Source organism: Suncus etruscus, chromosome 1 (genome assembly GCF_024139225.1).
Source record: "Suncus etruscus isolate mSunEtr1 chromosome 1, mSunEtr1.pri.cur, whole genome shotgun sequence".
Classification (NCBI taxonomy): domain Eukaryota; kingdom Metazoa; phylum Chordata; class Mammalia; order Eulipotyphla; family Soricidae; genus Suncus; species Suncus etruscus.
Window position 1 is genome coordinate 62,254,868 of NC_064848.1, and position 24,048 is coordinate 62,278,915.

A 24,048-nucleotide genomic window follows, 5' to 3' on the forward strand; every position below is an offset into this window, starting at 1 on the left:
CTCAGCTGCATCGGATCCGGGGAGCGCGCGGGGCCGGCCATGGGCAAGTCAGGTGAGCGCTCTGGGCCGCGGGCAGGGATGAGGCGGCATCCCACCGGGGCCGCCAGGACCTTCCCGTTCATCCCCTTCTTAGTGCGGTGCCTGGAACCCCCAAGGAACGGGTTGCCAGCTCTGGGCGTGGACCCGGCGTGGCGCGGTGCGCACGGTGCGGTGCGGGATGGAGGCGCGCACGGTACTAGACGTGCGAGGACGCAGCGTGGAAACTTCCCGGGGCGGCTGCGGGAGACGGGGAGACTGGCCAGCTCGAGAGTGGGTTTCCCTCCAGTTTGCGAGCCCCGAAATCCTGTCCTCCAGAGCTGGCATGCGCCGCTGGAGTCCGCGCTCTGCCGAGGGCGAGGCGTGGCTTTGGCTTTGTTTCGGACTGTCTCTGTGCTCCCGAGTTTCTGCTGTCTGTCGCAGCCTCCGGTCCCCCACCCACACTTAACCCGAGAGACAGCTCCGACCATCCTTTTTTGCAGGGTCCATCTCCTGTCCTTAGCACCCTCCTCTGTGCCCAACTCCCAAAGTCACTGGGGGACAGAGGCCCACCCTTGGGGGCTCCTGTATCTCCTGTCTGTCGCCGCCAACTGTCTAACCTTGTGACATCCTGGGGAGGAGGCTTTCTAAAATCCGGATAATAACCGGAGTCCCCTCTGGGAGACAGCCCCCAGTCTCTATATACCCCGCCCCCACTGGGAGTCTCCTTTCCTGGGACTCTCCGAGCTGCCTCATCCCCTTCCCTGAGGTTGGAGGTTCCCATCCTTTTAAGCTTGGCAGGGTTTCCCCCCTTTATCTCCTCCCCCTTCCGTCTTTCTCTGGGGGACCAGCCCCAGGCCCCAAAGTTCTTTTGATTTCACTATGGCAGATTCCCAGCCCTGGCATGAGACATTCTCTTTTGCCAGACTTCTTCTGGCTTCTGGTTGCTAGGATTGTCCTTCTTTCTCAAGGAGGCTGGGGACACAGCTGTTGAAAAGTTTCTTCCTGGGAAATGGAAGCGAGGTGTCATTCTCATTGGAGTTAGGCTGAATCTTCTCAGAAATCTGCTTCTCTTTCCCTATGATTTCTTTATCCTCTATGTGTCTTTGTTTCCCTCATAAGAGCCCATAACAGGATCCCCCAGGGTGAGCTGAAAGGAAGATGAGTTGTCATGACTGAGACCACGGAGAAAGCGGGGCAGAAGTGGGGAACTTTTTGAGATTTCCTACTTGGGAAAGCAACTCTAGTTTCTTTACATTAGGAGAAAAAGCCCCAGTTGTTCAAAGGCTTCATTTTAATCAGCTGTTTCCGACTTTTTTCCCTACAAGGTAATAGGTAGGAAGTTTGTCTTGCATGCAGCCAACTCAGGTTCAATCCCTGGCATCTCATTATGGTCCCTGAGCCTCACTAGGAGGGATTCCTGACTTTAGAGCCAGGAGTAACCCTGAGCACCTTTGGGTGTGGCAAGAAGGAAAAGGAGAAGAAGAAAAGAATAAGAAAAAGAAATGAATTTTCCAGAATTGTTTGTGCTCATTTAGCTCTTCTTTGCTCCTCAAGACTTTTTTCCTTCCCTCTCTCCAGCCCCACCTCTCTGTCTGCACTCTTTGGAGGGCCTGGTCCCTGTCTTTGGCGTGAAATCCAGGCTGTGAATCAGAAAGCTGAGGTACACAGTCATCAGATGGCTCCAGAAGAGGTGGATGCTGGTGGGAGCATTCACTCCTGGAGAAGGTGGCTGGCCCTTGCAGGCTCTTAGGGATTCAAACATTATCTTCTGGGACTTGAGGGGCTATGGATATAACAGCCAGGGGCCCAGAACTGTGTTAACCAAGGCCCCAGACTTGATCTTTGGCTCCTCAGTCCTCACTGAGCTCCCAGCTAGGAGTAATAACAGTATTGCCAAGTGTGACCCTCCAAAAAAAAACAAAAAGAAACCAAAACAAATATGGTAGCCTCAAGTTGATAAAGTGACTCACTTTTTGTGACAGAGAAAAGGGCTAGAGTTCAGTTTCAGTCCTCCCCCATATACACATTCTAAAACCTTTAGAATGCCCAGGGCTAGCAAGTGCCTCTTGCAGTCATATTCATTTTATTTGTTCCTCACCTCCCCACAAAAAAACCCAACATGGGGGCTGGAGAGATAGCATGGAGGTAAAGCGTTTGCCTTTCATGCAAGAGGTCATCGGTTCGAATCCCAGCATCCCATATGGTCCCCTGTGCCTGCCAGGAGCAATTTCTGAGCATGGAGCCAGGAGTAACCCCTGAGCACTGCCGGGTGTGACCCAAAAACCACAAAAAAAAAAAAAAACCCAACATGGCTATGATCCCCCATAACAGTATTAAGAGAAACTTTTTCCTAAATGACAAAGCCTCGATAGGTACAAAGTGCTAAGGATCCAGGCCACCAGCCTGAGATTCTTTATGCCCACAAGGTAGGAACATCCCCCCTCAAAATGTGCATCTACCCCTAGGTGTTCGAGATTCTTGCTTCTTCCAGGCCTCAGTTTACTCAGCCATGCCTAGGAGTCAATCTCTTGCATTTTTTGCCTCAGATATACCCCAGACATGTAGTGTTCATTACCAGGAGAGTGTCACTAGATGACACCAATTAAATCCCACTGGACCAGTGATCTTGGTCCAGTGTTTAGGAACTCCCCCTCCCAGCCCCAAGCTCATTGTTTCATGTCAGTTTATATTAGGTATAATTGGGCAAAACAAAGAAAATTCTAACTCTAAATTTCTAGAAATTTCAAAGTGGTGACCAGTTACCTATCTTGTTACTCCTGCAAGCCAATTTTTCCTTTATGCCAACCAACCCTTGCTGTTTAGGTGAGTTTTATAGATTTACAGAATAGAGTACCTTGACTGACCTGCGGAGAGCTTGAAGCGCCTGCTGTGACCTTTTCCCTTTGCCTCACTCCTATCTGCTTCTTAGCCTGGACTCCAGCACATAAGGGAGACCCAGGACACACCCACTAATTCACACTCAATATTATTATATTTGAAAAGATATTATATTCTATTATTATTCTTGAAAAAAGGAAGGTTCAGGACCAGAGATATGACTCAGTGGTAAGGTGCCTATGTTGGTGTATGAGGTTCTCAGTTCAGTTTCTGGCTAATGCAGCACATTACAACAGAGAGAAAAAAAAAAAGTGCAAAGCAAGGGTTTCCTTGCTTTGAAGATGCTTTGAAAACCCACAGATAGCATCTTCCTTTTCTAGCAAAAGGAAACAGGAGGGGCACTATTAGAACGGGGTAAAGGTGATGTTGGGACAGGCTGACCTGAAGGGCCTAAGGCGGAGCTGGCAGGTAGTTAGAGGAAACACAAACTCCCTCCCCTGGCTTCTTCAACCCTAAGGAACTCTGTCTGCAAGAGTACAGCTGAACCCTATGACTTTCCTGTTTCTGTAAGCAATTGAGCAACTGCTTCATGACAACCATTCTTGCTACTGGCAAGAGGAAGACATACGTGAAATAGAAAGTGCTGCATCAGAGGCAGGAAGGCAAGGACTTTCTTTTTAGGTTTTGGGTTTTTTTGCTTTGTTTTGTTGGGGGGCACACACCAGTGATACTCAGGACTTATTTCTTGCTCTGTGCTCAGGAATCACTCTTGGTGAGCTCAGGAACCACATGGGTGGGATGTGTCGAAGCGAACTTGGGTCACCCATGTGCAAGACAAATGCCCCACCTGCTATACTATCTCTTTGGCCTGGGAAAGAACTCTTAGATCTGGCTCTAATTTGGATTCCTGATGTGACTTTGGACAATTCACTTGTCCTCCCAAAGACACTGTCTCTTCCCCCTCCCACATCACACTTCCTTTGAGTTTTGATATTCTGGTTTGACCCCCTCATTCATTCATTGAGAACAGGGGAACTCAGTGCAGGAAAAAACAGGTTAGCTAGAGCCAAGGAAATGGCTTAAAGAGACAGTGTGTGTGGGAGACCCTGGTTCATTTTCCGTGCCTCATGGTCCTCAGTTACTACCAGAAGCAACTCCAGGCTCAAATACAGAGCCTGGAGTAGTCTCTGAGTACAAGCAGGTATGGCCTCAAAACAAAACAAAATTCTTGCTATCCCTTTGCCAACACCAAGCTGAGAGCAAATCCACCACTGGGTGTGGTCCAGAAACCAAGCCCACACCCAAAGGAAAAATAACTCTTCTACCATGATCTCAAGAAAGTCTGTGAGGGTCTTCACAGCCCATTACCCTGGGCCTGCACTAGCCTCTCCACCCAAGTGTCATTTAATCAATGGTCTAAGCCAGGGGTCTTCAAACTTTTTAAAGTGGGGGCCGGATTATGGTCCCTTAGAGAGCTGGAGGACTGGACTATATGAGCTACTAATTCCTACTCACACTGCACATATCTTAATGAATAAAATGAAAACCATTTATAAATAAACAGATCACGCACCAGTATTTCAATGGGAACTGTGGGCCTGCTTTTGGCTAATGAGATGGTCAATGTCCGGTTCCATATTTGTCACTGCCAGCCGTAACAAGTGATGCAAGTGGGCATCAGTTAATCTTGATCTGGTTGGAGATTTCAGATGTTTCATTCTTGAAAAAGTCTGTTCACAGGCTTAAGTGCTACCAAAGATGGTTACCATTTTGAGTGCATGGTTCCTGATTTTTGGATATACACTGAGTGTATATGCTGGCAGGTATCTTGGCAACCAAACAGCGCTCACTGCTGGCGGGCCAGATCAGACTCCTCTGTGGGCCGCATGTGGCCAGCGGGCCGTAGTTTGAAGACCCCTGGCTCATCATTCTCACATTGAGGCAGGTACATCTGGGGAAAAGGAGTCCCAGAAAGATAAAGCTACTCATCTAAGACTAAACAGCATGTTCAAGGCTCAGTTGGGATTTGCCTTTTAAAACTCCTAGTACCTGGTCTGAAAAATCACAAGTGACCTATTTGAAACAAACGTTTTCCTTCTTGACAAACTAGCATGGGCTAGAGCAACAGTGCAATGGGTAGGGCATTTACCTTGCAAAAGCCAACCCGGTTTCAATCCCCAGCATCCTGTATGGTCCCCTGAGCCCACCAGCGCACCAGAATGATTCCTAAGTACAGAGCAGAAAGTGGCCCCTGAGGATCACCAGATATAGCCTCAAAATCAAAAATTAAAAGACTAGCAGGGGCCAGTCGATAGGGCATTTGGCTTGTATGCAGCTGGTCTGGATTCCATCTCTGGCATCCCATATGCTCCCCCAAGCCTACAAGAACTAATTTCTCAACACAGAGCTAGGAGCAATCCTGAGGGCTGCCGGGTAGGGTCCCAAAACAAAAATAAACTAAACAAACAAAAACAAAATATCTATCTTTGCCCCCATGGTTGACTGAGTTTACTTTGTAGGATTTGGGGGATCCACACCTGTAGTGCTCAGGGGGCTCTCCCTGTGCTGTGCTAGGGGACTATGCAGTGCCAGGATCAAACCCTGGCCTCCTGTATGCAAAGCGTTTGCTCTTTGCAACCTCTTGCCAAGGAGCCAGAACTGTCAGCCAGCCCACAGTTCCTGTCCTCTTTTTAACCATTCTGAGCTTCTTTATGAGGGAATATGGAAAGGGCAGAGATAGGAGGCAAGGGAGGCCTAAGAAGAGGAGGGAGACCAAGAGGACTCTATTGCAGCCACAAACTGGGAAGAAAAAGCAACCCAGCTCTTCTCACAGTCTTTGGAGTTTTCTTAAAAGTTTTAAAGGCAAATTTCAGCTGAGCCTTGAACATGCTATGTAGTCTTGGATGAGTTGCTTTATCTTTCTGGGCCTTTTTTCCCCCCAGATGATTTGCCCTGTTATTTTGGAGGTAGCACCCCCTGGGATGCTGAGGGGTACCATGAGGTGTCCGGAATTAAACCCAGGCCTTCCACACGCGAAGCCTGGGTACATGCCCTTTGAACTATCTCAGGCCCCTCCTCACTGTTTTCATATTTAGCATTAGAAGCTCAGGCCTCAGAAGAGCTACAGGTGCATTCCTCAAGATAACCTGCACCCTGGGCCAGAGAGATAGCATGGAAGTAAGGCGTTTGCCTTTCATGCAGAAGGACAGTGGTTCAAATCCAGTCATCCCATATGGTCCCCTGAGCCTGCCAGGAGCGATTTCTGAGCATAGAGCCAGGAGTAATCCCTGAGCACTGCTGAGTGTGACCCAAAAACCAAAATAAATAAATAAATAAATAAATAAATAAATAAATAAATAAATAAATAAATAAATAACCTGCACCCTCCAGCTGGCCCCCTGCCCAGCCATGCCTCTCAGCCCAGGAAGCCAGGCAGGGGTAGCCCTGTCTACCTTTCCCTGCTCTTTGCCCATAGCTTCTAAACCACAGCCCTAACCTTCCCTCCCAGGCCCCTCAGAGGCAGGTCTGTGCACAAAATGCTTGGAGTTGAGCCACCACTTGAGAAATCCTTCTTTTCGCCTCTTCCTTCCTCTTCTCTGGAGACCTGACAGTGGCTGCTCCTTCCAGCTTGTCCTTCTCCTGTGCCAGTAGGTCTTCTACCTCTGTGAGTTCTTTGGTCTTGTGATCTGAGGCTTTGTAGAGGGTTCAGAGTCTGCAAGTCACCCAACACCCACCATCCCTTCTACTGGCCAACCCCTGGTATAATTCTGGGTAGGCTATTTCCCTACTTGAATCTCCATTTCCCATTTTTTTAAAAAAATGGTCAGGACCGAGGAGATAGTGCAGAGAGCTGGGGCATGTGCCTGTTTGCTTGAGGCCCTGAGTTTCATCCTGGGCATTACATGAGCCCTCAAGCCCTGCTTTGAGGGTCAAGAGCCCTGGTATCCCCTGCAGGACACTGCAAACTGTCAGACCTGATCTGCCCAAGCATGATCACAGGAGTATTTAGCTTTTGGAACTCTGGCATTGCTGGGAAGAGCATCCCAAAAAAAAGAATGAGTAGGGAAGTTCCATCAAAAGGTAGTAAGAATCAAATTAAGTCAAGCACAATGGGACTACAGAGATAGTCCATGACCGGTGTCTCTGGCGAGCAGGGGTCAGCCTTGGGGGATAAGATAAAACTGCTCACTGCACCCAGAACAGACACACCCATTTCTGCAAAAAGACTCAGAAGCACAGATAAATGGAAGGGAAGATCAACAGAAACTTGCTGGTACTAGCACCTGGGAGGGACTCTCATTTGTAGGAGGAATAGGGCAATTGTACTATATGTGGCCAATCTGGGTTTAATCCATTATACCCATAGTATCTCCAGAGCATCACCAGGAGTGATTTCTGAGTGAAGAGCCAGGAGTAAACCCAGAGCACAACTGGGTATGGTCCAAAACAAACTCCCCCCTCCCCCCCCCAAATCAGGCACAAGCCTATGGTGTGGAAATGCTGTCTTCCCTCCTACAAATGAGAATACCTCTCAGGTGCTAGTACCAGCAAGTTTCTGTTGATCTTCCCTCCCATTTATCTATGCTCCTGGGTCTTTCTGCAGAAATGGGTGTGTCTGTTCTGGGTACAGTGAGCAGTGTTATCTTATCTCCCAAGGCTGACCCCAGAGACACCTGTCATGGCCTGTTCACTATGGTGAGAGGCCACCAGGGACCAGCTGAGAATTTGGTATGGGGCCCCCATGCCTTGGAGCTAGAGGGGAGTGGAGGGAGACTCCTCTCCTAGTTGCCAAACTGCTCTCCTGAGCTTTTCCAAACACTTGGCCCTGGTAGAGACAGTGACTGCCTCAACATCTTGACGCTGAGTGTGGGCCCAGCAATGACACTTTTGCTTTTATTTCTCTTTTCTTTCCTATTTATAGGAATAGAGATCTGGGATTTCTAGCAACCTTTCACACTCCTTTCTGCCAAGGAGACTGCAGCCCCCTGGCTTCTGGGCAACCTGACTTCATTCTTCAGGGGCTACTTTCAACTGCCCCCCTTAACTTTGCACCCACTTCCCTTGCACCTCCTCCTTGTACCTTGTACCTTGCACCTTGTACCCATGAGTTTCCCTGGCTCCTGCCAATACACGTTAGATGCTTTCACCTTCACCTCCTTCTCACAGTCCTGGTATTCCTGCCACCCTGGCCCTTCTTGTGCCCTTGATCTCAACTGCTTCATGCCTCCTGATCTAGGAACACCTCCTCTAAGAAGTCTTTTCTGATATATTTATGCTTACTATTGCCCATGCTCCTCAGTCCCATGCATCTCCCATGATGCCCCTCCTGGGCCAGGAAGCTGAGAGGAATATCAGCATTGGTCAGATTAGCCTGACCTCAGATGGGTCCAATGTTCCCAAGTGTGTGCATCCATACATTTCCCCCTGTGTCTTATCACTCCTCCTCAGTGAAGCAAGGACTCCTGGGAGTGGAGGTCACTTCTTCACTCACCCTCTGTCCTGATGGGACCTACATATGGGTCTCAGGATTGGAAGGAACTCAGAGGTCATTTGGCTGAACTCCCAGTGCCTAGATGCCTCTGGGAGGACTTGCCTGCCATTTCCTTGTGCTGGAGCACTCACTCCCTCAGCTCATCCCCAGTGAGCAGCCCTTTTAGATTGAAAAAGAGAGATTGGTCTTCTGAGGCAGGATTAGAACCTGGCAGTGGCCCCCATTACACACGATACCAAGAATTCACTAGGGGTCCTTGTCTTTGTTTCCCAATGTCTGTTCTGATCCTAGATGAGCTCCTCTAGGACTTGCCACCCTACTAGTTAAGTTGATAGCCAGGGCCTGAGAGAGGTCAGTGGACTGAGCACATTAGGATGCCTGGCTTCCATCCCTGGTAGGTACCACATGGTCCCCATCCACCATGACCCACCCTAGAAAAGTCCTGAGCACAGAGTTGTGAGAAGCCCCTGAGCACTACCAGGTGCAAAAAGACCCTACAGCCAGTCCTTCTCTCTCACATCACCTCCTCGGAATTCACTTCAGAGGGCCATTGTCATCACCTCTTGCAAACATAATATAGCATTGAGTAGATACTGGCTAGTGGAGGCCAACAGCACCTTGTTTAGGAGCCAGGCCATCCTGTTACTCCATAGGACCTTGTGAATGAGACTCCCACCTTGTACTCATGAGATTCCCTGGCTCCTGCCAATATATGTAAGATGCTTTAAAAATAAAACAACTTTTTTTTTTGGTTTGGTTTGGGGTTTTTTTGTTTTTGTTTTTGGGTCACACCTGGCAGTGCTCAGGGGTTACTCCTTACTCTACGCTCAGAAATTGCTTCTGGCAGGCTTGCGGAACCATATGGGATGCCACGATTCAAACCACTGTCCTTCTGCACACAAGGCAAACGCCTTACCTCCATGCTATCTCTCAAACCCCAAAACAACTTTTTTAAATGTCCCAAATGCCGGGGCTGGAGAGATAGCATGGAGGTAAGGCGTTTGCCTTTCATGCAGGTCATCGGTTCAAATCCCAGTGTCCCATATGGTCCCCCGTGCCTGCCAGGAGCAATTTCTGAGCCTGGAGCCAGGAATAACCCCTAGCACTGCCGGGTGTGACCCCCCAAAAAAACCCCATAAATGTCCCAAATGCCATATTAATATATGTAGAGTTATATATATATAAATATATGTAGAGTTATAGCCCTTAGGATGGGCTTAGATGGTGGTGGATGGTGAGGAGGGACCTTTCTTCCATCCCAGGCCACGTGGCTCTGCAACCCCCTTTAGCAGGTGGGTATCTGGGTCCAGGAGAGCAGCAGGTATAGAACTCACTCACAGGCAGGCCTCCAGAGAGATAACATCTTTATTTGCCCTGGCCATCACGTGTGTGGCCTATATCATAAACCTATATAAACACATGCCATTCTTAGCTTGTCCTGCATCTTAACTCCTTTCAGCCATCTTTCCTCTGACCTCCAACCAGGCAAATTCCCTTGGCCTTCTGGTCAAAGGCCTTATCTAACCTTTCCAAGACCCCTGCCAGAATGGGAGGGGTCTTGCAGGTAAGATTAAGTTACACAGGAAGAGTGGGGAGATGGGGCCACAAATATATTAAACTCCCATTTAAAAATCATTGTGGGGGCCGGAGAGATAGCATGGAGGTAAAGCGTTTGCCTTTCATGCAGAATGTCTTCTGTTTGAATCTCGGCATCCCATATGGTCCCCCGAGTCTGTCAGGAGCAATTTCTGAGTATGAAGCCGGGAGTAGCCCCTGAGTACTGCCAGGTGTGACCCAAAACAAACAAAAATCATTGTGATGAAAAACACAACATAGAGCATGTAATGAGCATGTCTGCTATGTGTGATGCCCTGGGTTCAATCTCTGGCACTGCAAAGACAAAAACACATGATGATATAAAATATAACAGCTTAGCATCAGGCCAAGTAGCAGAGCACAGGCCCACCATATGCAGATTCCCAAGTTCAGTCCCTGGGACCACATGCCACTGCCCACAGCATTCTAGATGTGGGCCCAGAACCACTGTGTATGGTCTGATGGTCTCCAAGATGCATTTCTCACTTCTCCAGGTCTGTGCTTGGCCCAAAGCTCCTTTAGACCCAGACTAGAGTCTCTCTTTCTGGCACCCCAGGGACCCAGGGGTATTTGGGTTGCAAGCCCCAGGACACACATGGGATCTGGCTGGGTTTGAATCCAAAGTCTGAGTAAAAGGCATCCTCAGGGCCCGGAGAGATAGCACAGCGGCGTTTGCCTTGCAAGCAGCCGATCCAGGTGGTTGGTTCGAATCCCGGTGTCCCATATGGTCCCCCTGTGCCTGCCAGGAGCTATTTCTGAGCAGACAGCCAGGAGTAACCCCTGAGCACTGCCAGGTGTGACCCAAAAACCAAAAAAAAAAAAACCAAAAAAACAAAAGGCATCCTCAGGTGTACCCCATCTTTCCCACCACCCATATAGAGAGGCCTTAGGACAGGCTCCATCCACCCAGCCTGGAAGAACTCAGCTTAATGGCCCTAGAGACCCTTATCCAGAACTCATACCCTTCTTTATAAGGGGTGTGTGTGTGTGGGGGGATGAGGGTCCCAGGCTACAATCTTAGCTGCCCTGTTCTTCTCTAGATGTCTTTGAGGTCTCAAATCAGGGGCATCTCCTTGTCACCCAGTTGATGTTATTTTGCTCTGCAAGTTCCTCCTGAGCTGGGGCCCACTCTCACCATACACTAGCCATACTGTTCCACTAGAGTCTATTTATAAGCTTCCTATCTGGTGCACTCTTTCTCCCTGAGGTGCTCACCGTAACTCCTCCTTGGCCCAGAGAAGGAAGTGGATATACCTTGAAGGGTGGGTTTTTGGTGGTGAGATGGACAGAGGATATAGGAAGGGTGTTGGGAGATCAGGACCCATTCAGATCCAAACTGACCTGATCTGTCCTTAACCTCACCCGCTCTTTTCCTTCCCAACTCCAGCCCCCTTGACTCTGCCTGTCTCAGGTCATGACCCAACTGAGCCAGGTTCTATCTATTCCCTCAGTATACCCAGAAGATACCCAGCACACCATGATCTTGTTCCCCAAGACCATGACATTCTCTTTTTTTGGTGGAGGGCTCCTATACCTGGAGATGCTCAGGGGTTACTTCTGGCTCTGAGCTCAAAAATCACACTTGGAGACCATATGGATGCCACGAATTGAACCCAGGTCAGCTTCATGTAAGCCCTACCACTCTACTAGCTCTTTAGCCTCTCAGATTCTTTTTTGTTTGTTTGTTTGGGGGCCACATTCATTCAAGGATCACTCCTGGTGGGAGGCACCATATTACATACCAGGGATCAAACCTGGACTGGCTGTATATAAGGCAAGCACCTTGACTTCTTTTGCTCTCTCTACTCTGTGCCTCTAGCCCTTCCTGCACTCAGCAACCAGCAGGTTCTTGAAGCAGTTCAGACACTTTCACCTCTCACCCTGTCCTATCTAGAGGCTCTGGTGGCCTTGAGAACTGTGAAGCCTCTGTGACCTATGGCAGTGTTTTTCAACCTTTTTGTGCAAAGGCACACTTTTTCATGAAAAAAAAAAAATCACGAGGCACACCACCATTAGAAAATGTTAAAAAAAAATTTAACTCTGTGTCTATATGGACTATAAAGTAATTCTCTTAATAGGAATCAAATAAACACAAAAAATTTTATAATTACTTTATTATGAAATAATAAAGTATTTTATAATTGTTCATATTTCAATTTACTTACTGAGTGCGAAACCTGGGCCTATTTGAACACAAAGCTGATATTCTGGCAGGAATCTGAGAAAGACACACACATAGCTCTTCGTCAGCAGCTCTCAGTCTCTCTCTGTCTTTAGTTTTTATAGTCCGTAACATGCTCTTCGGCTCACAAATAGACAAATCATGCCGAAGCCACGTGTTAAGGATGAAATTGGAATTTTTCCCAAGGCACACCAGACATATCTCCAGGTACACTAGTGTGCTGAGGCACAGCGGTTGAAAAACGCTGACCTATGGGATATGGTATTCAAGGAACCTGGGAGTGGAAAGAGCAGAGTTGTGGGGCAGTGGCACATGGACCAAGTAGCTATGGTGTGGATGAGGGTCCCACGTCTGTCCCCCAATCTGAGATGTGAGCAGTCTGGTGATTTGATCACTGACTCTGCTCTGAGACTTCCTCCCTTTTAACCTGCAGCTTCCAAGCAGTTCAACAGTGACATCCTAAGCGCCCACAACGAGTACCGGCATAAGCATGGGGTCCCCCCACTGAAGCTCTGCAAGAAACTCAACCGGGAGGCACAGCAGTGAGTCCCTAAGCACCCAGATTGACTCTGGCCCTCAGGGGCTGCAGTCACTGCAGTGGGAGGGACATGGACTCTTGACCCCTCTGCCCTTTCCCTAGGCTGATCCCTGATTCCTTCAAACACCCCCCCCCCATTTGCTCCTTAGTAAAAAATGGTACCCTGGGGGGAGGATTTGAAAGGGAAGCAGAAAGATGCCTCAGATTTTCTGGGCTAGCCTCAGGAAGAGAAAGCAGAGTGGCTGCACTGTTTTAAGGTTCCTACTGGGAGTTCCCACCCTGAGGATGCCTCATGCACCCCGGCAGGTACGCGGAGGCCCTGGCAAGTACAAGGATCCTGAAGCACAGCCCTGAATCCAGCCGGGGCCAGTGTGGAGAGAACCTGGCGTGGGCGTCCTATGATCAGCCAGGTAGGTCTTCCTGCACCTGCTCCCTTTACCATGGGCTCCCTCATTCAGAATCCAGCTCCCCTCCACATATGTAACTGCTGGCCAGAGAATAGCACCCAGCTCTATATCTGCTCCCAGGGCTGGCCACAGCAGTCCAGAGCTCAAAGGAACTCAGGCAGGATGCAGGGCACCACCATGGCTCTGTTCCCCCTTTCTCCTGCCCTCCACTGGGGAGTGGGGTGGAGGGGAGAGTGTGAGTCTCAGAGAGTGTGAGTGGCTCAGCCCCACTGGGGCTACCAGAGCAGCCCCTCCACCCACTAACCTCCTGAACTAGACTTTGATTTTCACTTTTTTTTTCTACAAGGTTGTTTTTTTTGGGGGGGGGCGGGGTTTAAGTGTTGGGAAGTCTGGTTTCTTTTTAGATAAAAGTTGGCATGTTAGGAAAATGAGTAGGAAAGTTGCAGCCTGGAATGGGGGATCATCCCGGTCATTACATCATGGCACAGGCCCAACATTCATTCCACCAGCCTGACGTGGCTTTTTAGGAAAAATGTGGTTCAGAACTCCCTCACTCCTGGCACACCCAAACCCCAACAGAGGACGACTCCTCCCTCCCTGGCTCACATTCCTGGGATTTCCCTGGGAGGTCCCAGAGGCATTGAGGATTTTTCAGCAGCTGCATAACCAAAGAAACCCATCAGACCATGCACAGACTACAGTGTCCGTGTGGCCCAGCCCATAGCCATGGTGATCCTGAAAGAGAAGAAGTATCTCTAGCCCAGCCTTGAGCTTTCAAGGAGCATTGAGAGGGGGTCCTCACCCTTACTCTATTTGTCCCATCTTTAAGTAAGAGGGATTCGGGTCATCTTGGGGCAATGGGTCCTTCTGCTGGATATTGAAATCTTTTGCAAAGTTAGGTTGTTGTTTTTTTTTTTTTTTTAATTTGAGTGGATTTTGTTTTATTTTGAGGATGGAACACATGGGAGGCACACCTAGCAATGTTTAGGAGTTACTCCTGGCTCTGCAGTCAGGAATTACTGATGGTGCTAGAGGGAGACTCCATATGGAATGTCAAGAATTAAACCTGGGTTGACCATGTGCAAGGCAAATACCTTCCTCACTATAGTCCAGCCCTGCTTTTTCAGGTTTTTTTTTTTTTTGGTGGGGGAGACATTTTCAATAGTGCTGGCTCTGTGCTCAGGCACAGGAGTGATCCTGGCAGTGCTGAGGATCCCACCAGATTAGGGTAAAAAAAGGGTAACCTGGAAACTCTTAAGTGCCACCTGTGAGACCTTGTAGTCATCCCTCTGCTCCCAGTGCCTAGATTAGACTGAGTGAGTGGCTGGCTGGGCCCCAGGCTTGGATTTTTCATAATCTCCATTCATCATGGTCCTCTCTTCAACTGGGTTTTCTTGTAGCCAGCAGTATGATTCAGCTACTTTGGGCTTCTTTAGCTGGACTGGGTATTGGAAGACAGAGAAGATGGAAGATTTTGCTGCTGAATCTTACAAATATGGCTGTTCCCTACAGGGAAGGAGGTGGCTGAGAGGTGGTACAGTGAAATCAAGAACTACAACTTTCAGCAACCTGGCTTCACCTCTGGGACTGGTGAGTGATGGGCTTCACAGAGGTGGGCAGGCCTGTACTTGGGTGTTTGACTGTGGAAAAGAATCAGCCCACTAAAAATCCGACCATTCCCTCCAGTTTTATTCATCCATATTTTTCTGGATTTTTGTTTGTCTGTTTTGGATTCACACTCAGCAGTGCTCATCAGATTTCTCCCAGCTCTGTGCACAGGGATCACTCGTTGGCAATTCTTAGGGGACTGTGAGGTGCTGGAAATCAGCCTGTTCCTTCAGCATGCAAAGACTGTACTTAGCCCTTTGAGCTTTCCCTGCCTCCTAGCCCCCTTATCTCATTTACTGATTTGACCTGGCCCAGAAAATTAATGCTTCTCAATACCTGTACATTCTCTCTTTCTCTTTCTCTTTCTCTCTCTCACTCTCCCTCTCCTTTCCCTCTCTCCCCTCTTTCTCTCTTCCTCTCTCTCCACTCTCTTCTCTCTCTTTCTCTCCTCTCTCTCCCTCCCCCTTTTTTCTCTCTCTGTCCCTCCCCCCCCCTTCCCCAGCAAATTCCTACCTACGCAGTTCACATCTTCAGATGATTAGTGAGCATCAGAGGTCGCTAAGGATTTATTTTCAATTTTCCCTTCTTTGTCCTTAATATTGTTTCAGTGACTGGGGCTTGCACTCTTGCATCTTATTTGTTGGTTTCAGTATGCCAGAGACTGCACACTTGGTTGTGTCAGCACTGTCTGGGGAATGGTTTGAGGGTCAGTATTACCACTGACCACTCCCAACCTGGACACTAAGGGCTCTTTTCTCCCCCACAGTGATGCCTCCACAGTTGTAACTTCTGCTATGTTCATTCTCCATGTTTTTTTTCCTCACCTCTAACCTGCTGCCCTCGGCAGTCAGACTATTCTAGATCCCTCTCTGATCTGATGGCTTGCCTGCTCACATAGCCAAAGGTTTATCCAGCCAAAACTGCTAACTCTCCTGTTCTGAGACCACATCCAATGGTCTACCTACTAATTCTCCCCCTCCTCCTGCACCCCCTTTTCTTCCTGCCACGTGCCATACACCACACCCTTACCTTCTGGGCATTCTCCCTCTTATTTTTACTAATGAGTTTGTGGTTCAGGAGAGCCTGGAATGTGGAAAGACTGGAATAAGCCTCAGCTATGGTGTGAGAAGTTGGGTGAACCTGGGTTCACTGCCATCATTCCCTGTGCCCTAAGGGTAAGGGATGAGCTGACTAGAATGTGTCTGGGTCTTCCTGCCTCAGATAGCAACTGCTTATTTTTTCTTTTAAGTATTTTTGGGGTCATACCCAGCAGTGCTCAGAGGCTACTTTTTGACTTTGTACTCAAGAGTCACTCCTGGTGGTGCTCAGGGGACCCTATGGAGTACGGGAAATGAAACCTGGGTCAGCTGTGTGCAAGGCAAGTCCCTACCCCCTACTCTCTCTAATCCAGAGGAAGGGACTCTTTGGAGCTCTGATCTTCCTCCTGCCCTTCACCAAGTTTCTTTCTTGGAACCCACTCAAATTCACTCAAGGCTCTGGATAGGTTGGCAGGAAAACATTTAGATATTGGAAGATTGGGGAGCTGTTTCTTTGCTCACCCTCTGGAGGACTTTTCAGCAGCAGGAAGTGACATGTTCTCTGAGTCAGGCACTACTTCCTGTGGTTTGACAGCTTGCCCTTGGGCAGGGACTTTTGCAATTGTGTGGGCACAGCTGGCCAAGGTAGGACCATTCACTAGGCTGGGGTGAGGTGATAGGCCCTGAGTGAGAAAGGGTGGTTCTATCTGTGGAAATGAAATCTGCAGGGTAGGGACAGGAAGAGTGGTGGTGGTGGTGACCTCCTCCCTAAGGCTGAGGATGTGTATGCAAAACGCCTTCTTTTTTAGAAGCATCAACATCTAGAAGACAATTGTTGCAGTAAGGTCTGGATTTGCTTTTCCGTGGCAGGTTCACAAGCAGTCAGCTACGTGTCTGAGCGAATTGTGTTGCTTCTCTGTGCATGCCAATGCCAATTATAAAGTTCCTTCCTAGTCATGACCACCCAGAGCCCCCTAATAAACCATCTTGTGGGGTATAATTCCGTCCATCCTGCAGAGGAAGAAACTGAGGCCTAGAAATGGTGCAGGGAGACTTCTCTGATTCCTTCAGTCCCCAGTTTGATGCTTTTCCCCTGGGCCCTGCTCCAAGGATGGAATCTCTTAAATATGAGGATAGGAGGTGTGGCTCAAGTTCCTAAAAATCCTAAAAATCACTGAATTGCCTGCATTGTCCGTTAGCCTTCATATCCCAAAGAAGAAAACACCAGCTAGTTTAGTGAGTCACTCCAGCATCACAGTAGGCAGTGTCTAGGGATTTGAGCCAAGAGAGCAGCTCCACTTTAAGTAATATGATTAGGTAAAGACCCTAAAGCCTCTTTAGCCCATCTTTCAGGCTCAGCTTCCCCAGAGCTGCACCAGGGACCAGGAGCCCAGACTCAAGTCCATGTTCAGGGGGAGAAAACCTATAGCATAACTATAATCATACCCACTCCCTATCAGCATCTTGTGATGAAAAATAGTTCTGGGGCCAGAGTGATAGCACAGTGGTAAGGGCTTTTGTCTTCATGCAACCAACCCAGATTTAATGTCCAGCATCACATATGGTCCCTCACTCCTGCCAGGAGTGATTTCAGAGCACAGAGCCAGGAGTAACCCCTAAGCACTGCCAAAAAACAAAAACAAACAAACAAAATAAACAGTTCTATGATGAATGGAGAAATGCTGCTAACTACAGTTTTATTAGGTTCTTTTCTTGAGTAGATTGTTTGTTTGAAAGCCCTCCTTTGACATATGAAAGATGCTAGGGATGGAGAGAGTCGGGTGTTCACCTTGCATGTGGCAGATTTGCTGTAATCCTGGTTTGATCCCTGGCACCACATATGATCCATTTAGCATTGCCAGGAATGATCATATACAGTACAGAGCCAGGAGTAAGTCCTGAGCACTTCCCCACGTAGCACAAAAGTAACAAAAGAAAAAATGGGGCTGGCCTTATAAGGTGAAAAAAATTCCTTCTCTCATCTTCTGGTACTTCCACCAGCCCAGCCCGAGATGCCCTTTCTTTTCTTTTTCTTTTTTTTTTTTTTGAGGGGGGCCACACCCATTTGACGCTCAGCTGTTACTCCTGGCTATGCGCTCAGAAGTTGCTCCTGGCTTGAGGGGGACCATATGGAACGCTGGGGGATCGAACTCCGGTCCATCCTACACTAGTGCTTGCAAGGCAGACACCTTACCTCTAGCGCCACCTCGATGGCCCCAAGATGCCCTTTCTTAATATCATTCTGGAGTTGTTCTGATCTTGCACAAAAACCTGTGTGCATGTCCCCTCTTCTCACTTTTATCCTGTTTTGCTTTCTTCATGTAATTGTTAGAGATCCTCTCATATCAATACAGAGCTTTCTCTTGCCATTTCACAGGCCTTTGCAAAGACAAAATGTCACTTAATGTGCATTCCAGAGGTATATTCTAGGAGTTTTGAACCCATCTCAAGAAAAAGGATATAATCCCTTTAAGGGGAAGGGAAAAAAAGACAAGAAAAGGAAGTTCTGTTGCAGACTGCTATTTGGAAACCAATGTGTATCTGAGAGTTGCTAAGGAAGTTGTGTTCATTAATTCCTCTCTGAATATCCATATTTCATTATCTCTGGGAAGAGCTCTCTCTAGCCAGAAGAGTAAGATTTCTTACTCTTGTTTGGAAAAAAAACTCCCACAAGCATTTATGCTGCGGCTGTGGGTGTAGTGTCTGTAATCATTTTCTTGACAATCTGTATATACATGGCAGCTCTTCCTGGTCTGTGAGCCAGAGTGGGTGTGTCATGGCTAACACCTATGATTTGCAGAAATAAAGGTACATTTGAATACGGACTTAAACCTTTAAGGAAGGAGAAACTATAGAAATAGTGCTGTGTAATAAAAGCCTGGACTGGGAGCTCAAAGGGCAAGGACCTCAGAGCTAGGTGTAGCTCAGTATGGTGAATAGAGGCTTTGCATGTTATAATCAGTCATAACTTATTTAATGTTTTAGCCCTGGTGAGCTTGTACTACACACACACATACACACACACACATGCACACACACAAGGTGATCAGTGAATGTGAATTGGCAAGAAACATTACTCCTTTATTTTATGATTTTTACAAAATAAAGTTTGTTGAGCAACAATGAAGACAAGTTGAAGCATACACGGTGGTGATGTGTAATTGTACTTATGCTTTGTTTTCATTCTTGTTTTGAGTCTGTCACATATGTTTCAGGTTTCTATTCAGTAAAACTAAGTAACCTCATATTTTTTTATGTTTGCCATCCTCACCCTCACCTCTGTATAGCCTGATCAAATGTCACTAGGAGTGACCCTAGAATCCCAGCATTCCTTGGAAAATAATCCCTCAAAACACACAAATAATATCCATCCTAATGAGTATAAAGTAGTTACCCTCTTTTTGTTTCTTTCAGTGTTGGGGCCATAACCAGTAGTGCTCAAAATTAGAGCTCAGGTGACTATATGGTGCCAGTAATCATACTCAGGCTCATTGAAAGTGCTTGAAACCCCTGAACTGTCTTCACAGGCCTTCTCTTTTTCTTTTCTTAACCCACCCCTCAAATAAGCTACTTTGGGGCCTGAGTGATAGTACAGTGGATGTTTGATCCCCACCATCCCACATGGTCTCCTGAGACCACCAGTAGTGATTCCTAAGTACAGAGCCAGGGATAACCCCCGAGTACTGCCAGATGTAGCCCAAAATAAAACAAAATAAAATCAAATAAAATGAGCTACTTTGACCATGATTTTCTTCCTTCTTTTCACTGTCTCTACCTTTCTATACCAGATATTTCTTGAGCATCTCTCAAGCTCAGTGCTATGTCCTAGGGATATAAATTCTACAGCACGGGAGTAAAGGCTGTACCACTGGTTTTGTCAGAGGGTATCTGAGAGCACTAATGGCACAGTCAGCTCCCACTCATAGGCCAGAACAACATATGGTCACTGCACAAAACTAATTTGATGCCAAACCAACTGCCAGTGAGTGCTTTTTCAAAATTGTATTGACTTTCTTCAACAACTGAAGAAGGCAGCATTATCCCAATTAGAAGAAAGAAAGAACTCTGTGGGGGCTGGGAGATGTACATTGAGGAAGTGCGTCAGAAGAGGTTTTCCGACCACAGCATTCACTCTCATTCTGAGGACAGTTAGAAGCAATCGGAGGATTTTTGTTTGTTTTAATCTGAGAAGAGATATGGCTTTATCTTAGAATGGGAATTGGACAAACCCAAAGGGTTATTCCAGTAGTTCTCTGGGGAAAGTTTGTACCTGGGGACATGGCTTTGGGGATGACTTGACTTTAAGACTGATTTTGTAGCTCAGTTTCTCAGGACAGGATGATGGACTATTGAGGGTGAAAATGAGGGAGTAATGCAGACCAGAGCCCTGGGATTGTGTGCTTAGAAGTACCATTCACTGAAATGGGAATGGATAGAGATCTCTGACTCAGGAGTCACAAAGGGGTCTGGGGAGCCAAACTGAGAGTGAAGTTTGCTTTGAGATGGATGTGAGTCATCCCAGTGGAAATAATGAAGTGTCTGGGGGAGAGATTTGTTCTGGAGAAATCAATCTGAGAGCCAGGACAAGAGAAAATAGTGCACAGTAAGAGGTCTTTTGCCATGCATAAGGTTGACCCAGGTTCAATCTCTGTCATACCATATGCTTGCCAGAAGCGATTTCTGTGCACAGAGCCAGAAGTAACCCCTAACATAGTCAGATGTGGCCCAAAAAACCACAAAAAAAATTGTTTTAATTAAATTAAAAAATAAAAAAGGGGACCGGAGAGATAGCACAGCGGTGTTTGTCTTGCAAGCAGCTGATCCAGGACCTAAGGTGGTTGGTTCGAATCCCGGCGTCCCATATGGTCCCTGTGCCTGCCAGTAGCTATTTCTGAGCAGATAGCCAGGAATAACCCCTGAGCACCGCCGGGTGTGGCCCAAAAATCAAAAAATTAAAAAAAAGAAAAAAAAGAAAAGAAAAGGTGGGGCCAGAGTGATAGCACAGCAGTAAGGCAGTTTACCTTGCACACGACCAACACAGGATGAACCTCGGTTCGAATCTCGGCATCATATATGGTCCCCGAGCCTGCCAGGAGTGAATTCTGAGCCCAAAGCCAGGAGTAACTCCTGAGTACCACCAAGTGTGATCCGAAAACCAAAAAAATAAAATAAAATAAAAAAAGGAGAAAATGGACATAAGACCTCTGAGCACAGGAAAAGGGTGATGTAAGAAACAATTGAGCAGCAGAAAAGATGGGTTCCCACCATTAATAAGATGGAAGTAAGAGAAGGTGGAAGAAGAAGAATCAGGATCAAGAGAGGGCTACTCCTTAAAAACCAACAGACCAGGGTGTATGATTTTTATGATATGTTGTTGGCTCCAGTTAATAAGATTTTGTTAAGGATTTTTACATCCATGTTTATTAGGGAGGTGCATCTGAAGTTTTTTTTCCCAGAAATGTCTCTGCTTTGGGTATTAGTTTATGTTAGCTTCATAGAAGATGTTAGGAATGGATAGTGTATCTTTGATGTTTTGAAAGAGCTTAACAAGTGAAGATAAATCTTCTCTAAAGGTTAATCATGTAGTTTGCTGCAACCAGATTGGAACTGGAAGATATCATATTGAGTGAAGTAAGCCAGTAGAAAAACACAGGATGATCTCACTTATCTGTGATACATAAAATAATTGTATTAGGAAATATAATGTAGTAAAAGAAATGCTTAGAACACCCTTGACTCCAGAGTCTAGGAAGGAAAAGGATAGAGAAGAAATTAAGGCAGAAGAAAACAAATGAGAAAGGGAAGTAATGGGGAGCAGGGGTCTGGGCTTTGGGGATGTTAGAGTGTTATATACATCCAAAGCATAGACTCAACAACACTGAAAACATGAAATCAAAACTAAAACTACTGAACTTTATTTATTTTTGCAATATCATTTTATTTTATTTTTATATCTTTATTTAAATACTATCATTACAAACATGATTGTAGTTGGGTTTCAACAACCCCCTTCACCAGTGCAACATTCCCACCACCAATGCACCCCATCTCTCTCCATCTACACCCCCTACCTGTATTTGAGACAGGCATTCTACTTCTCTCACTCATTAACATTGTCATGGTAGTTGTTAGTGCCTGCCATGGTGGCAGGTAGGGTGTAGGAGATGATGGAGTATGGGAGCACTAGTGATGAGAGTTGACACTAGGGGTGGAATTGGTATTGAAATAGTATGTGCCTAAAAATCAAATATTAATAACTTTGTAAATCACGCTTCTTTAATTAAAAATATGTTTTTGTTTGTTTTTTTGGGGGGCCACACTTGGCGATGCTCAGGAATTATTTCTGGCTCTGTTTTTAGAAATCTTCCTGGTAGGCTTGGGGGACCATATGGAATGCCAGGAATCAAACCCGACTCCTCCTGGGCCAGCTGTGTGCAAGGCAAATGCCTATCACTGTGCTATCTCTCCAGCCCCTTTAATTTTTTTTTTAATATAAAAAACCAACAGAACAAGTGCTCTGAAAAGGGGAGATGTGAATCTGTGCATGGATCTGGAAATGTCAGGTAAAGCGAAGACAATAGGAAGGACTATGGAGCTTATACAATGGTGATCTTGAAAAATGCAAAAAGAATGAAGAGGGATTAGTTAGACATCCTCATTTTTAGGTTGGTGGTATCCTAATTTTATAGTTGATCTTGGAGAAAAACTGGGATCTCTGGGCACAGGAAAAGGGTGATGTGAGACTTGAGTGGCAGACTGAAAGCACTGAGGCACTTGGTGTGTCTTGTGTTTTCCAATCACTGATGTGGCAAAGATTAAAATCCCCAAGTCTGGCTGAAGGTGTAGGTGGGTTGACTAGAGTATGAGTTCGTTTATCCCTCTTCCTCACCGTTCTATCTGTCCTTGTCCCTTATATCCCCTACAGGACACTTCACGGCTATGGTGTGGAAGAACACGAAGAAAATGGGTGTAGGGAAGGCCTCTGCCAGCGACGGCTCATCTTTTGTGGTGGCCAGATATTTTCCAGCTGGAAATGTTGTGAATGAGGGCTACTTTGAAGAAAATGTTCTGCCACCGAAGAAGTAGGTGGCCACGTGAAATAGGAAGGTGCTAGACTTGAGAATGTGCTTAAAACCACCAAACTCAGCTGCGTCTCCCTTTGTGTGGGGGAGGTGTGCTTGAGCATGGGCATTGGGTATGCACATCTCTTACACACACACCTGAATATGTAATTCAATGGGACTTCATTCTTTTTTTGTTTGTTTTGTTTTGGGGTCACACCTGGTATTGCTCGGAGATTACTCCTGGCTCTTTACTTAGAAATCACTCCTGTCAGGGTTGGGAGACCAACCCTGGAGAATGGAGAATGGACCTAGGTCTGCCACGTCCTATCCACTGTTCTATCTCGCCAGAAGAATGGAACATCATTTTTATTCCAGGAGGAAGCCTGGACTGTATCCCATTGACTCCTAGAGCCAGATTATTTGGACTTCAGGAGAAGAACCAATTTTTAAACTTTTTTTTTGGGGGGGAGTGACTTTTTTTTAAAGTCATCTTCTTTTGTGCCTTTATTAGAATAGTCCTCTGTGGACTTTTTTTTGTATCCCAGTGTCTATGATCTGAAATGTAAAATTCCTTCTGTGATCTTCCAGTAGTGCCAACATTGATTTTGGATCAGTTTCAAGAGAATCAAAGCTTGGGTGCATTGGGACATAAGATTTAGCTTGAAATAAGCAGCTTCCCTGGAATTCAGGGGCCTGCTGGGAGGAAATTTGTTTCACAAAATGAAGCTTTACAATGGACACGGAATTTTACAACCCTTTCTCTGCTGTCAGACATGACATCATCTGCATGCCTCCTGCAATTCTCTAAGGGGCTTGCCAAAAAAACAAGGGAAGAGGGAAGTTTTACTTCCTTGCATTTTCATACCATTAGCCAACGACCACACCACCCAAAATAGGTCTCCCCACACTTTCTTTGACAACAGGCTCCTGTTGGTTTCTGGGATGCTGGAAACAGCCCTCTCTATCTCCTCAGGTAGCCCAGCGCCTCTTCTGGGAGATCTTCCTTCATACTGGCTGGGCTCTTGGCCAAGTGGCCTTGGAAAGATGAAGTCAGTAAGTGTGGGGGCGAGGGCCTGACTCAGGCCCTGAGGAAGCCCTCCAGTGAGAGCATTCCTTACACTGCCCTTCCCCCCTCCATAATATGCTGTAAATCCTCTCTGTTCCTGACAGCTGTGGTTGCAGCTGTGCTACTCCTCCCTCCAGGAATGTGTGATGGGCCCAACTGTTCCAAAAAATGTTCTCTGCAGGGGCTTCTAGTCATTCACTTGG

General features: G+C 46.9%; 1 protein-coding gene across 1 annotated transcript; it reads left to right on the top strand.

Moving 5' to 3' along the window:
* GLIPR2 (GLI pathogenesis related 2) lies at nt 1-22,912 on the top strand. Its single transcript, XM_049774175.1, has 5 exons — nt 1-52; nt 12,559-12,667; nt 12,970-13,073; nt 14,583-14,660; nt 22,641-22,912. Exons 1-5 carry the CDS (start codon nt 40-42, stop codon nt 22,799-22,801), a joined length of 465 nt encoding a protein of 154 aa, XP_049630132.1. The 5' UTR covers nt 1-39; the 3' UTR covers nt 22,802-22,912.
* Nucleotides 22,913-24,048: the final 1,136 nt, after the last annotated feature.